We start from the raw sequence: 14,839 nt of genomic DNA, 5'->3' as shown, positions 1-14,839 counted from the left end.
GTGTTAGTGTGATTATTACCGAATAAAAAAGTTTGAAAATAGCAAACAAGAGTGGGTCAGTATGGAAAAAACAAAACAAAAATTGAGCCATAGACATTTCTGAAGTAGGGTCTTGTACCATTTGGGCAGGTGTACCTATTTTGGGCACTTGCCGCTATAACTAACTCAATTTCAAACCGATTGATTTGAAATTTTGTATAAAGTTAGGCACGTACAGTATCTAACCCGAGTTATAACGGCAAGTGCCTAAAATAGGTACACCTGCCTAAATGGTACAATACCCTAATCCGAATGTCACCTGACCAGTGCTGTTAAATATCACGAATTTCACGTGACTTTGACATTTGATTACTGCGAATTATCATCCCCAAATGAGAATGATCATCGCTGGGAATGTTTTTCGATGATTATTTTTGGGACTACTATACTGCCCCCACTCGCATAACAGTCCCATTTGCAAAAAGTAGGAATTGAGAAAACGGCATTTGAAGTTTGAAAACTTGTTTCCATATAAAACTTTGAAAAATCACCAAAATTTGAAAAATATTTCGATCATCTCGAAACTTTCACAGATTGCTTTGCAAATGAATACATAACTGTAAAAAATATTACAATCACTACAAAGTTGTTCAGTTTTGTGTAACGTAACACAAAAATCCATGATGGGACTGTTATGCGGGTACTTTTGATATGGGACGCTCATAACTTGGTATTTTTTTCACACATTGACATAAAAATTCGTAATTTTTATTGTTGTTTTTGGAAGTACATCAAAAATGATGACTATTCATAACGTTAACTCAAAAGTGATGAAAAGTCAAATGGGACTGTTATGCGAGTGGGGGCAGTATAGGTTGGTGAAACTGAATGGTAACTTATTTCTCCTAGAAAGGAGCAATGGATGTTAACGGGTTAGTAAAGTAGTATGTTCTAGTCTAGGAGCTAAAATGGAACAGACTTTCAAATAAATATCAACAGAACACTTTGAGAGCAACAGAAAAACCTAACTGATCTTGTGGTGAAATTTAACGCGATTTTATGATTATGTAACGTAAAAACGCCAGCCAATTAGTGAACACAAAACATTTGGTTAAAAAGAAAGAACCCATGAGGCAAAAAGTGGAAGTTAAAAGTATTAGCAGAATGAGAATGGAAAGTAATCCCACGAAAAAGTAGAAACTGTCAACAACTAGTTTATGAGAGCGGGAAAGATGATACAATGTGATAACACAATCCCGATGCCTACCATTTCAACGGCGTACATCAGCTCTTTCTGTTTCTGTAGTTCCTAAACGACACGAAAAAAAAACAACAGTGTAAGGAAAGCATTGTGAGAACGTTCATCAGTCTGGAAATTATAAGGCTAGTTTGGTGTCATATGATGATGCTTTTGCGACAGATATTGTGGGTTATTTACAGAGAAGGAGTTCTGGCATTGGCGCGTAGGTGATCGAACTGTTTTTTTTTTCTCCAGCATGTTTCTTCTAGAACTAGGGGTAATTCGTAGTGTTTCAAGTGACTATTCTCGCGCTTAGTATCATACGGGCGTATCTACAATGATCGATTTCTCTTCATCGATTTTCTCTTTGATTAATAACTTGGCCGGCTAATCATGTTCGGTTGTTTTTGATGTTATGGATGCTAATACTAGTCGTCCTTCACCGAAATACAGCGAGAGATCATCCGAATATTGACCGTATTTCCCGGGATAATCCGAAGAGAAAATCGATGAAGAGAAATCGATCATTGTAGATACGCCTGTATGATACTGAACGCGAGTATTGGTTGCGAGTTAGGCACAGAGGACAACAGTTGGCAAAACGATAAAACAACTACCAATTGCGGGAACAAATAGGTTACGAACACAAAGTTATCACACACACGTAGAAATTTCAATTTAGAACTAAAAATTAAACCCTATGTAATGGGGAGCACTAGTTCTCGACTACAAACTATCGAATACTGGTTTCGGTTATTAGGTACTTGGTGACAAACACAATGGCTATATGCTTATTGTAACTATCATAGAGGGGTGCGATGGGTAGCACAACTACTATTCTCTAGACATAGACTGCATTTCAACGTTTCGATTTGTACCTGTTCTTTTTGCAAAATTGCCTGCTGCCGTTTCAGTTCTTTCTCCTGATTTGCGCAAATGCGTTTCGTTCGTTCGTTTCAAACGCACAGTCAACACCGGGAGAAGTGATGAGTGTTTGTGTGTATAGTATAAAAGCCGAATTGTGGTTTTCAATTGTTTCAATGGATTTTGTTCGAAAAAAATAAAGGAAAAAGTTGATTTCAAATGAGATACGTATGTTAGTGGGTGCATCGAACCGTACTAACCTGCTGTTTCCGTGCAGCTTCTTCGGCTTTTTGGCGGGCGATTTCCTCCTCCCGCTTCTTTTTAGCCTGGAAAATCATGAAATGAAAACATGACTCAGATTAGATTGATTAAAACTAATCCTTATACTAATATTACTACTAATACATTAATTCTGATAACGGAGAATTATGTTTTATTAGAACTTTGAAAATTAGGAAAAATTTGAGGAAAAAGTTGAAATTAATTTCCAGAAATCCAAATTAACCTGGAAAGCTCTGACATTATGAAAATATTTCTAGAAATTTGCAGGTAATGTGAGATGTGCTATAACAATGTAGATACTATACCTCCAAAGCTTGTTGATTCTTCAGTTCACGCTCTCTACGCTGCTGCTCCAGCCTTTCATTTCGTTCAGCTTCCTTAGCTTGACGAGCCTGTGGAAACAAATTCCTTTTAAAATCTTCAGTTCACATCAAAGAATACCCTCAACCCACCTTCTCCTTGTTCTTGCTGATTTCATCCTTAGCCATCTTCTTGGCATCCCGGAGTGCCTGCTGTTGTTTGGCGATCTCGATCCTCTGCTCCACGTTCAACGCCGTATGCCGGGTGAACATTTTCAGCTCCTCCAACCGCCGAGCCACTTCAACATCCGTCATCTTGATGTACTCTCCATCGGTGGCATACGGCGGTGGAGCCGGCTGCAAAAACGTTCCCACAATCGCCTTCGCCGAGAAGCTAAAGTTGTCCCGCGACAAGTCCTTCGGTTTGAACTGGTCCAAGTACTGAGAGAACATTGAACATTCATCAATCGATTGCTTCTCACGCCAGATTCCCGCCCTCCCCTGGAAACTTACCAACTGCACCTGGTTCATGCCCTTCATCTTGTTCATGCTCTGCGGCGGGTAGTAGAACACGTCCCCCTTGATCTGGCCGTTCTTGGTGAGACCTCGGATGACGGTCTCCCGGCGCCAGCCCTTCTCCAGCGGTACCCGCAGCTCTTTGACGTTGATTTGCTCTTCGCCCTCCGACTCGGACATGCCGCTCTCGGCCACGCTTTCCGTGTCCGTGTTGGTATTGCTGGTACTGTCCATCGATTGACTAGCTTCGATCATTACCTGGCGAAGTTTTTCCTGGGAAAAGAGGATCATTTCAATGGGGATGTGTTTTATGAGGTTTTGGTGAATTTCAACGTACTATTTCCGCTTCCTGTGTGAGTAGTTGCTGCGCGGTAAGGGGTTTTGAGCCTACGGCACGGCTTTGTGCCAGAAGGGATGCCACCGTGTTCTTCTTGGGCTTGGATACGCCTCGTCCCAAGTTCCGCGGGCGACCTTCCTTGAATTGGGATGCTATAAAGAATATAGAGAGATGTGAGATTCATGGTAGCAACAGTTTTTTTTAGGTGTTACGGAAGTCTTTCTTTTAGATTTATGACCCAGGATCTTTTTTTTAATTTCCCCAGTTTTCGGGACATCACCCGCCTTTGCTCTTCTTCTAACAAGATGGAAATCTCAGATTCTGCTACGAGCATGAGCATAGGCATTCATGCAGGGGTATCTTTTGAAATTCCAGGAGGAGTTCTGTTTGGAATACTTGCAGCAGAAGAAATCCTGGAAGAGGATTCCCTCCATAATCGTCTTTAGAAATTCTCAAGAATTTCATACTGGAAAACCTCTCCAGGGAGCTGCGGAGTTTCTTCCAAATGTTCCTTGTCAGACCTCTTTGAAAGATCTTCCTTATCTTGTAGAAGTTTATTCTGGAAATCTTCCAGGATTTCCTTCTAAAAAACCTCCCAGATGTTCTTCTTGCAATTGCAATTTCAAGATGTTTTTTTCTGCGATACAAGTTTCTTCTGAGCTATGATGTTTATCCAGAACGTTTATCCAAAAATTTTTCCTATATTTTATCAGAAGTTCCTTCCCCAAGATTATTCAAAGAGCTCCTTCTGACAATCCTTCAGGAAATGCTGCTAAGATAACGTATCGAAGACTGTAAGGCCGAAAAAAATCCACAAGTACTGTCGGGATTCTTTTAAGAGTTTCTTCTGGGATTAATGCAGGAGTTTCTATATGGGAATTCTGCAAGTGGATTCGCTCCAGAATCATCTTCAAAAATTCTCCAGGATTTCATACATGGGAACCCTGTTCAGAGAACTGGGGAGTTACTTCTAGGAATTCTTTACAAATTATTTCTATAAATCCATTAAGAGTTTCTTCTGGAAATCTTTCAGGACTAACTTCGGAATCCTCTAAGATTTGTCTTGGAATCTTCCAGGAGTTTCGTCTGATAATTCTCCAAGAACTTATTCTGAGAATCTTCCTCGAGTATCTTCTGAAAATGCACCAGGATTATTTTTAAAAATCCTCCACAAAATCATCTGAAAATCCTGCAGAAATTTCTTCGCAGGGTCATTATGAATTTCTTTCTGGGAATCTATCAATCCTGTAAAAGTTCTTTGTAGATACTCTTCAGAATCTCTAGATGGAGCTTCTCCAGGATTTCTTCATGGAAATCATTCAGACGTTTTCCAGGAATCCTGCGATAATTCCTTCTGGAAATCTTTTAGGAGTTTCTATTGGAAATTCTCCAGTAGTTATTTCTGTGAATCGCCCAGTTATTGGAAACATACTAGATCTAAAGTTAGGGATCAATCCACAGAAACAATTCTCGGAGGAATTTCAAACATAAACTCGTGTATTTGTGGAGTAACATGGAGAAATCCCCAGAAAGAATTTTTGAAGTTATCTCCAGATGGCATTCCTAAAGGAATTCCCAGTAGTGTCTGGGTGAATCCCTAGAAGGAATTCCTACTGAAAATCCCTGGGTGGATTTTTTGAGGATTCCCTAGCAAGAATTCTCGGAATAATCTCCAGCATGAATTCCATGAAGATTCTCTTGAAGAGATTCTTGAGGAATTCTTAGAAGTTTTTTTTTTCGGTGTAAATCCTTAAAATAAATTTCCCATGGGAAACCCCCAAGGTAGATTCTGGAGGAGTCCCCAGCAGTCATCTTCAGAAACTCTCCAGAATTTAATACCGGGGACCCTCTTTAGAGAATTGGAAAATTTCTTCAAGGAATTCTCCAAGAGTTCATCATGAGAACTCTTCGGAAGTTCTTTTTGCGAATCCTTCAGAAGTTTCTCCTTGGAATCATCCACTTTCTTCTGTTATTTGAGAATCCTTCATGAGTTTTAGTATCTTCTGGAAATTATTTTCAAAAGTCCTCCAGAAGTTCCTTCGAGGAGCTCTTCTGGATTTCTTTTTCAGAATCCCCCAGAATTTGCTTTTTGGAATCCTCCAGAATCTGTACATCATTCAGTAGTGTTAATAGTAATCCTTCAAGAATTCCTTCTGGGAATCCTTTAGGAGTATCAATTGGAAATCCTCCAGGAGTTCTTTCTGGGAATCCTCCACGAGTTCTTGGAAAAATCATTAGATCGAAATTTTGAAATAATCTAAAAAATAAACATTCCCGGAGATTCCCAAACTAAACTCTTGTAGAAATTCCTTAAAAAAAATTCTCGCCGAATTTTTCAAGAAATCCCCAAAAGGAATCCATAAATCAATATGGAGGAATCCTTAGGAGAAATTTTTGAAGTAATCTCCAGATGATATTCCTGGAAGAATTCCCAGTAGTGTCTGGGTAAATCCCCAGAAGAAATTTCTACTGAAAACCTGGTTGCTCGATGAATCCCCAGCAGGAATTCTTGGAGGATTATTTAGATGGAATTCTTGAGGAATCCCCAGAAGTATTTTTTGGAGGTAAATCCCTAGAAGGAACTTTTTATGGAAAACCCCTGAGGGAATTTCTGAAGGAGCCCCCAGGAGGCGGCCGATTTTCTCCAGAATCGTCTTTAAACATTCTCCAGTGTAGATTCTCCAGAATTTTCCAAAAGTTTATCATGAGAATCCTTTGGAAGTTGTTTCTGTGAATCCTTTAGAAATTTGGTCTGGAAATCATCCAGTAGTTACTTCTGGAAATCTCCAGAACTCAGAATCCAGTAACTTCGAAATTCTCCAGCAATTTCTACTGGAACCCTGCAAGACTTTTTTCTGACAATCCTATAAGAATTCCTTCTTATAGGATTTCTTTTGAGAATCTTCCAGGAGTGTCTTCTGGAAATTTACCAGATTTTTTTTTTTCAAATCCTCCAGAAGTCCCTTCGATGAGCCCTTCTGTGTTTGTTTCTGAGAATCTTTCAGAAGCTTATTCTGAGAATCCTGTAAGAGTTCTTAGTGGAACTCCAGAATGTCTAGATGGAGCACCTCCAGGATTTTTTCATGGGAATCATTCTGGAGATTTTCTAAGAATCCTGCAAGAATTTCATTCTGAGCAATCTTCAGGACCCGGAATTCAGTAATTTCGAAATCCTCCAGGAATTTCTGCTGGAATCCTGCAAGACTTCTTTTTGATAATCCTCTAAGACTTCCTTCTGCGAAAGCTTCAAGGATTTTTTTTTGAGAATCCTCCAGGTGTGTCTTCTGGAAATGTACCAGGAGTTTTTTTTTTTAATCCTCCAGAATTTCTTTTTAGAAGCTTATACTGAGAATCCTGTAAAAGTTCTTTGTAGAACTTCAGAATGTCTAGATGGAGCACTTCCAGAACTTTCTCATGGGAAATATTCAGGAGTTTTCTAAGAACCCTGCAAGAATTCCTTCTGGGAAACTTTCAGGAGTTCTTTCTGGAAATCCTCCATGAGCTCTTGAAAAACAGAATCTCTCGGAGCAATTCCAGACTATACTCTTGTCGAAATCCTTTTTTTTTCCTTTTTTTAACCTACCTACTGATTTTTTGAACACTGATAGTACCATCAGGGTATTAGATTCCGCTCATCTAAGGCCAGTTTTGCAGAAAAACATCATCTGTTAAATGACTGGTAAGCCAATTTGTAATGTTTTTTGCATTTTAAGTTAGTTTAATCTAAGAACAATCAGATACAAAACAAGACTTATGTAGAACAAAGTGGTCCTAATTCCGCTCACGCACAAATGTATGCCATCTTTTAAATAGACTTTTGCGGAAAAGTGAATTATTTTTGCAACTCTTATGTTTTTACAAATATTTTTTCCTGTTCAGCGGGAGTGTATAATAGTGATTGAATACACTGTGTACTAAAATCGACAGTTTTTACAATTTTCACGTATTTTTTTTGCGTGAGCGGTTATTGGAATACATAAAATTTCCTACAGCTTTTTTGAGTCCAATAGCCGCTCAAAAAAATCTACTGTTTTGTTTTTAAAATTTATGTTATTTGGTAAATATTGCATAAAATGAGTTTGCTCTCATTTAATTTATATTGTCCAAGAATATCAGCGACGAAAAGGGGCTATTTATGCGTGAAAACTTGATTTTTGCAACAGTGAGCGACTATTGGGTCATGAGCGGCTACTGGTACACTGACGGTACAAACCGTGTCTCCCTGTTAACAAATTTTCATGTGAATTGGTTCATTGACACAGAAAAGCAGAAAAACGACCTGCAAAAAAGAATCAGGCGTTATTTTTAGATGATATTTCTGGAGGAAATCCCAGACGGAGTATCTGAGCAAATTTCTAGTCGAAGCCCCTGAAGAAGTTTCTGCGGGAATCCCCAGCAAGAATTTCTGCAGGAATCCCCAAGAAATATTTATGGAGGTAAATTCCTACAAGTAACTAAATTTCTATTGGCAACCCGCGAAGGAGTGTCTGGAGCAATCCACAACAGGAATACTCTTAGGAATCTCTGGCAGGAATTCCTAAAGGAATCTCTAAATAGAATTACTTGACAAATATTCAGAAGATTTTTTGTGGATCTTTCTGATAAATTCATGGATTGGTAGAAAATGGGTTTATTGTTCGAAAATTATATAAATTTGTTATCATAGGGAAGTGAAACCATTTCAGCAGGGCTTCTATTTTGGATATTCCGCTGTAAATGATTGAGTCGTTTTTGAATTAATTCATATATTTTTTGTAGTCTGCATCATAGCTAGCCGTGTACAAAAATACAAGTCAATTGGTTTGAAACTAACTCAGTTATAACAGAAAACAACCCAAAATACTTGCCACTGCACAAATGGTATCAGATAATACAAGTAAATAAAATTGCAAAAACTACTAGAAAAAACTTAAATTTTCGATAGATTCTTCAAATGTCAAAATAGAGTAAATGAGTTCAACCGAACCATCCAAATTTTCAAAGAGTTCATTAATCTAAACGGAAAATAACACAAACGAGTAAAGGAATAAGAAATGATAACATAAATATTTGGAATTATGAAATAAAAGGATAAACAGAAAGTAAATTTATCACCTCTTCGAAAAACCTGCAATACGAGTTTGAAAGAACTGCAATAGGTTCTGTTGCAATCTAGAACCTCTACAGAGTTCACCATGCTGTTAAATATTATTCGTAGGGTGGGGCGGGGCAAGATGGGTCAGTGCCATTTTCGAGCGGGTTACTTATGTTTTAATTATGTTAATAATTTTGCTAGGTGACCAGCATGAATATACAAAAGTTTAGGATATTGATTGAAAAATTATCCACTCTCATTGGAAATCAAAAATAAAATGTTTTTTTGGCAATTTTTCTTATGCGGTACATTCCATATACACTCCCGTGCAAAAGTTTGGGGTCACCCCCTCAAAAACATGGAAATGTTTTTCGGTCATATCTCAGTAATCTTTCATTTGATCCACTCATTCTTAGACTCTATCGAAATATAAAGAGTTAGATTTGATTCGTAGGTACTTTTCACAAATTTCATATGAAATTTTTAGTATAAAAAGTTAACCTAAACTTACATGTTTTTCCTAAATTTGTACGAAAAATTGTTTTCCGTGTAATTCAAAATTGGGTCGACCAAATTTAAAAATTAAAGTTGCATTAGAACCCTATTTCTATCCTCTTTGAGAGCCATTCATTAGATTTTAGCGGAAAAATTCATAACATAATTTAAATGATCGAGTTAGGTTTACAAGTCACCGTGCAAAAGTTTGGGGTCACCCCTTAGTATGCTGCATCGTGCAAAAGTTTGGGGTCACCTTCCAAATGAAGTCTGAGTCGGATTTTTATTCAAATCGTCATTGTTTTTGATGCAACTCCAATTCCTTCTTTGTTATTTGAATGGCAAGACACAGAAATCGTTATGAAATGTTCATAAACTAAGTTCTAGACAAAGTTAAGGAGAAAATGGGGTATAAATCCATACTAAATCAGCTAAGTTCGTTGTATAAAGCAGTGACGGCAATTGTCAAATTACGGTCGTCTGCACCGATGCCCAGCGGCGCCAGCGTCGTTGATTTGTTTTTGTTTTGAAAGTCGTCTTGACAACCCGAGCGGAATTCTCAGAAATGTATGCTTTCGAAATTCTATTGACCGCTGTCTGCTGAACTTCAACCACCTACTGATACTCAAAATCAGTATTTTCAATTTCAACTGATTCGTTTTAATGAGGCACGATGCAGAAGCAAAAAATGCAGTTGTTTTGCATCACTCACCAAAAGTAACTATAATGCATTGAATTAAGGTAACATATCGGTAGTTGCATGCCTAAAACTATAATAAATCAATTCCAAATTAAAATATTCATATTCGAATTCGTCGAGCTGAAGTTCAGCTGAACTGAACTTCAACTGCTGTGCATGACACCACAAGACGCCTCTTTCATTGTCTCGTCTCTTCATTGTCATGTTCATTCTCGGCCTCGTGTCTATGGGTAACTGTGTTTGTTTATTTGTGTTCGTTTTCGCACAAATTGAACATCTTTGTGCTGATTTTTTTCGACACTGGTATAAAGTGCGATGGAGGATAGAAGTGAGATAAAAATTACTAATTCGTGAACTCTACCCTATATAACTGTAAGTATTAAAACCACAAATATACCATTACCCCAAAATCTATAACAACGAATGTCATTTCTCCGAATGTACTATTACATTCGAGATTTTGGGTTTTGATGCAAAGCAAAAGGATATTTTTTTTGATAAAAATGCCTTTTCAAATAAAATATGTAACATTCCTGAAACTTATGGAGATAAGGGTATTGGTATGTTTGTGGTTATAACACTCACAGTTAAATAGGGTAGAATTCACGAATTAGTCATTTTTATCTCACTTCCATCCTTTTCGCACTTTATATAACGAACATAACTGATTTAGTATGGATTTTATATACTATTTTCTACCTTAACTTTGTCTAGAATTTAGTTTATAAATATTTCATAACCATTTCTGTGTCTTGCCATTCAAATATCAGAGAAGGAATTGGAGTTGCACAAAAGAATGACAATTTGAATAAAAATCCGACTCAGACTTCATTTGGAAGGTGACCCCAAACTTTTGCACGATGCAGCATACTAAGGGGTGACCCCAAACTTTTGCACGGTGACTTGTAAACCTAACTGGATCATTTAAATTATGTTATGAATTTTTCCGCTAAAATCTAATGAATGGCTCTCAAAGAGGATAGAAATAGGGTTCTGATGCAACTTTAATTTTAAAATTTGGTGGACCCAATTTTGAATTACACGGAAAACAATTTTTTGTACAGATTAAGGAAAAGCATGTAAGTTTAGGTTAACTATTTATACTAAAAATTTCATATGAAATTTGTAAAAAGTACCAACGAATCAAATCTAACTCTTTATTTTTCGATAGAGCCTAAGAACAAGTGGATTAAATGAAAGATGACTGAGATGTGACCGAAAAACATTTTCATGTTTTTGAGGGGGTGACCCCAAACTTTTGCACGGGAGTGTATGCTCCATATAAACCACCGCGGGGCAAGATGGGTCATTTTCAATTTTGAGCGTATTTTTGGATCATTTAAAAGTTATTTATTTTTTTATTACAAGACTATCTCATAACTAACTTCAATCAAGCGGAATGAACGCCTAAAATTATAACATAAAAATATGATAATTTTTTAGTGAAAACATCGATTTTCAAGTCGTCCTAGGACCACTCAAATCGTTAAGTTTTTTGTTTTCTAAATAAATTTATAAAATGTTTACTAGTAGCTCTTGTTTACTCAGTATGGATATGGAGCATATATGAATACGGAATAAATCTTATATATTGCCGTTTTTCGTTGAGAAAATGTAAATTATTTAAAAGGTGACCCATCTTGCCCCGCACTTTTTACACATCGCAAAATCGGTCACTTTTTGAGACTGTTTGTTTAACATCATATTTTGTATTAAATGAACTTTTTATCGACTTTTAGCATTGCTAACTAGTGTATTGAAGAGTAGCGGACGAATACAAACCAATACGATTTGTATTTACAAAGTTATGATGATCCGTCCTTAGGTGACCCATCTTTCCCCTCTCCACCCCAATTGTTTCCAGAAATTTTCAGGTGTATAAGATTAGATTAATTGGGTACTCCATCGGAAACAATAGGGGGATTCACTTAACAGCGTAAAATGAGTAAACAGATTAAATGTCGCGATCACCAAGGCAATCTTTGATTATTTCATTCGCAAAATCATGAAACATTTCAAATAAGCAGAAAATCATGGCTTACGCAGCAATTTAATCTGTTTAGTGAGTACAATGTTTTTGGGAGGCATTTCAGAATATTTTATCCCGAGCTACTAGGGGAGGGGCTTAGAAACATACGTGTTAAGGTGTAACTGAGTAGGTACATTATATGATAACAATTATCGTTTTGAAATTTTCTCCTTCTTTCTTCGAACGCTTCATTTGTTCAGAGCTAACTACACCAACGAAATTTGAAGCAATTTCAAAACAATAAACATGCTTCATTATCATATTGCACACGACCAAGTACTATTACAAGCGAGAGAGAAAAAAAGAAACGAGCACAATACTAACATCCACTCAGCGCTGCATAGTCGCTCTCTTCGTAATTGGAGATCTTCAACAACTCCGACAGGGAACTGTTCAGGCCGAGCTGGGTGGCGACCACGCTTCCACCGGATGACTGTAGGATCCCGTTGCCACTGTTATTGCTGCTGTTGCTGCTACTAGCGGTTGTGGTCGTACCAGTGGCACCACTTGCACCACTGGCCGCCAACAGCAGCGAACTGATGGTACTACTGTGGAGGGAATTGTTCAAGCCACCGTCGGCGGAAGCGCTGCCACCCAGGACGAAACCAGCGGCCGAAACCGCCGGATCCGCCGAAGCGGCGGCGGCGGCTGCTGCTGCTGCGGCCGCGGCAGACGAACGATTCTTATTGTTGGATTTTCGACGAGCTGAAGCACGATGGAAGAGAGAAAGAAGGTAGAAAATCACTTGTTGTTTTGCGAATTTGGCGGGATCTCAAATCGGGTGCGGGACCTTCCACAGGAAGTGAACAGGGGTATGTTTGAAACTGTTTGTCTTGGACAACTTGAATGTCATAGTATTTACAATTTTGAAATAATTAAGTCGTTGAAACGAGATAATTAATCCCGATTACTTCGCGTGGAATGACCCGTATGATTTTGGTGTGACTGAGTATTCATTGGTGTTTGTGTGTTCGGGAGCTAACGTTGTACGAGGGAGGAACAAGGATTACGGCCAGGACAAACATGCAAGATGGGGAAACGGCAAAACAACCTAATAACTAGAACTATCTTTCTCGAAAGGATCATACTTTTCCTTCGTCTTATACACTCACATCGTGGGGTACTATCGGACGATCCGCCGGACGCTCCCAGAGCGGCCGTGATTGTGCTGAGACTCTGTAAACTGTTGGCACTGGGTGTCGACGAACCGGACGGTGGGGCAGGCGATTCTCGGCTATGGTCCGATGGCTTCGACGGTTTCATTGACAGGTTCAACGGGGCGTCGTCTTGGGGCTCGTTTACGGCAGCCGCCACAGCCGCGGCCGCTGCCGCTGCCAACGAAGACGCCATCGATGAGGAGGATTTTGCACTGAGATTCAAACCGGCCCACTCGCTGATCGGATCGGACATGGCATCTTTTCCTGCGGAGAAGAGATACAAATATGTTGAAAAAATCGCTTCAGTTGTAGATAGTATAACGCCCAACGAACCTTTCCCGGCGTTGTAAACTCCGTTGGACGTGATAGTCGGTGGCAGTTTGATGACTTCTATCCTATCGTTATTACCACCTCCGCCGGAACCACCACCAGATCCCATAGCACCCAGCGCAGACAAGTTGGTCGCACCACTGTTGTTACTGTTGTTGCTGTTTCCCCCGGTGGTCATAGACCCTCCGGATGTGGCACCTTGCTGTCCGTACTCGTTCGATTCCATCCGGGCACGTTTGTTAGCCCGGCCACTCGAACCGGTCGCTTTCGGCCCCACAATGGAACTAGTGTACTTGATGATTTCCGTATCCGGAGGTAATCGCACCCCAAGAAGCGAGGACGGATCGCTGGAAAAGAAAGTTGAACATTAGAATAACACAAACTTTTAAAGGTTTGATCATCCATACTTGAGTATTCCAGAGGACATGTAGTCTTTCGCTTTGGCAGAACTGGCGGCCAGCGCATTCATTGTTGCCGTGACGTTTTGCTGCGTCGCCAGATCCAAATTCCCAAACTGGGAGAGCGTGTTCAGCGCGTTCATCGAAGCACTTAAGCCTGAAAAATAAAGACTAATAAGTACAAGAGGTTCCCATACAAAAAAAAACAATAGGCACTTACTCAAATCCGCCGCTGATCCGCCCTTGCCGCCGGAATCCTTCCCACCACGGGACAGATTCTGCAGGTGGTTTCCCGGCGACGAGTTGGACAAATTGCTGGCACTGATGGTCACACTAGGCGACGGTTGTTGCGACTTGGACGAGTTCACCGAGGGTGACGCCGACGAGCCTCTCGTTAGCGAGAGCACATCGTTTGCATTGGGGTTGTTGCCACCGGAACCTCCACCTCCCCGACCTCCACTACCACCACCGCTACCGTGCGACGATGATGATGATTTGGACTTTGAAGAGCCCGATTGGCCTCCAGCTCCGGACATGCCGCCCGATCCAGCACCCTGTTGACTTTGTGCTGCGGCTGCTGCCGCCGTGATAGCCATCAGCTCCTTGTGTAGAGTGGCCTGACTGTAGAGGGACTGTTTGTAAGCGGCCGCTGCCGCCGCTTGCGACACCGATGGGGAGGAAGAATTCTGAAAGATAAGAAAAATGATTTTGTTGAATAAAATGTTATGTATTTAATTCAAAAATATTAAGCTAAAAAAGTTACTTGTTCGACATTTTCAATGAATCATCATGAATATCATTGCACTAAGGGCCAGAATCGCAATCTAGCGGAACAAAATTAATTACTCCAAAACGAAGCATTTCTGACACATGGTGTCTTCGACAAAGTTGCTTGACATCAGCAGGGGCATCTACTGCTAAGAACTTAGTAGTTCGAAACTCGTCCGCATAGATGGCGCCACCATCTAACTTCTTTGTTTTACGTCCTAGAGACTTGGCGTCTTCGGCAAAGTTATTCATTTTGGCAAAATAAACAACTCTTTCTCAGACGTTAAAATTCCACAGCCTACTGTTTTCGAGTTATTTTAAAAATTAAAAATAATCAATGAAAAAACAGTTTTTTAAGCTTATTCTGACAT

At 39.4% G+C, this 14,839-nt stretch overlaps 1 protein-coding gene across 14 annotated transcripts in view; it reads right to left on the bottom strand.

Annotated features, from left to right (window-relative positions):
- Window positions 1-14,839, bottom strand: part of LOC109421509 (uncharacterized) — a 486,639-nt gene that overhangs the window by 288,207 nt on the left and 183,593 nt on the right. For 11 of the 14 annotated variants that reach the window (XM_029870934.2, XM_062849628.1, XM_029870933.2 and 8 more), the window contains 12 exons: window positions 13,921-14,386; window positions 13,710-13,857; window positions 13,306-13,649; window positions 12,928-13,236; window positions 12,140-12,520; window positions 3,518-3,669; window positions 3,178-3,453; window positions 2,818-3,105; window positions 2,671-2,757; window positions 2,344-2,409; window positions 2,098-2,142; window positions 1,247-1,288 (listed from right to left, as the gene is read on the bottom strand). In XM_029870934.2, coding sequence (XP_029726794.1) covers window positions 1,247-1,288; window positions 2,098-2,142; window positions 2,344-2,409; window positions 2,671-2,757; window positions 2,818-3,105; window positions 3,178-3,453; window positions 3,518-3,669; window positions 12,140-12,520; window positions 12,928-13,236; window positions 13,306-13,649; window positions 13,710-13,857; window positions 13,921-14,386 — 2,604 coding nt within the window. The remainder of the gene's footprint in view (window positions 1-1,246; window positions 1,289-2,097; window positions 2,143-2,343; window positions 2,410-2,670; window positions 2,758-2,817; window positions 3,106-3,177; window positions 3,454-3,517; window positions 3,670-12,139; window positions 12,521-12,927; window positions 13,237-13,305; window positions 13,650-13,709; window positions 13,858-13,920; window positions 14,387-14,839) is intronic. The other 3 variants (XM_029870937.1, XM_029870938.1, XM_029870939.1) reach the window with 3 other exon arrangements.

The sequence above is a fragment of the Aedes albopictus genome, chromosome 2 (genome assembly GCF_035046485.1).
Source record: "Aedes albopictus strain Foshan chromosome 2, AalbF5, whole genome shotgun sequence".
In the NCBI taxonomy this organism is placed as follows: domain Eukaryota; kingdom Metazoa; phylum Arthropoda; class Insecta; order Diptera; family Culicidae; genus Aedes; species Aedes albopictus.
The sequence above is the reverse complement of the archived record's forward strand: the minus strand, read 5'-3'. Positions and strand labels throughout refer to the sequence as shown.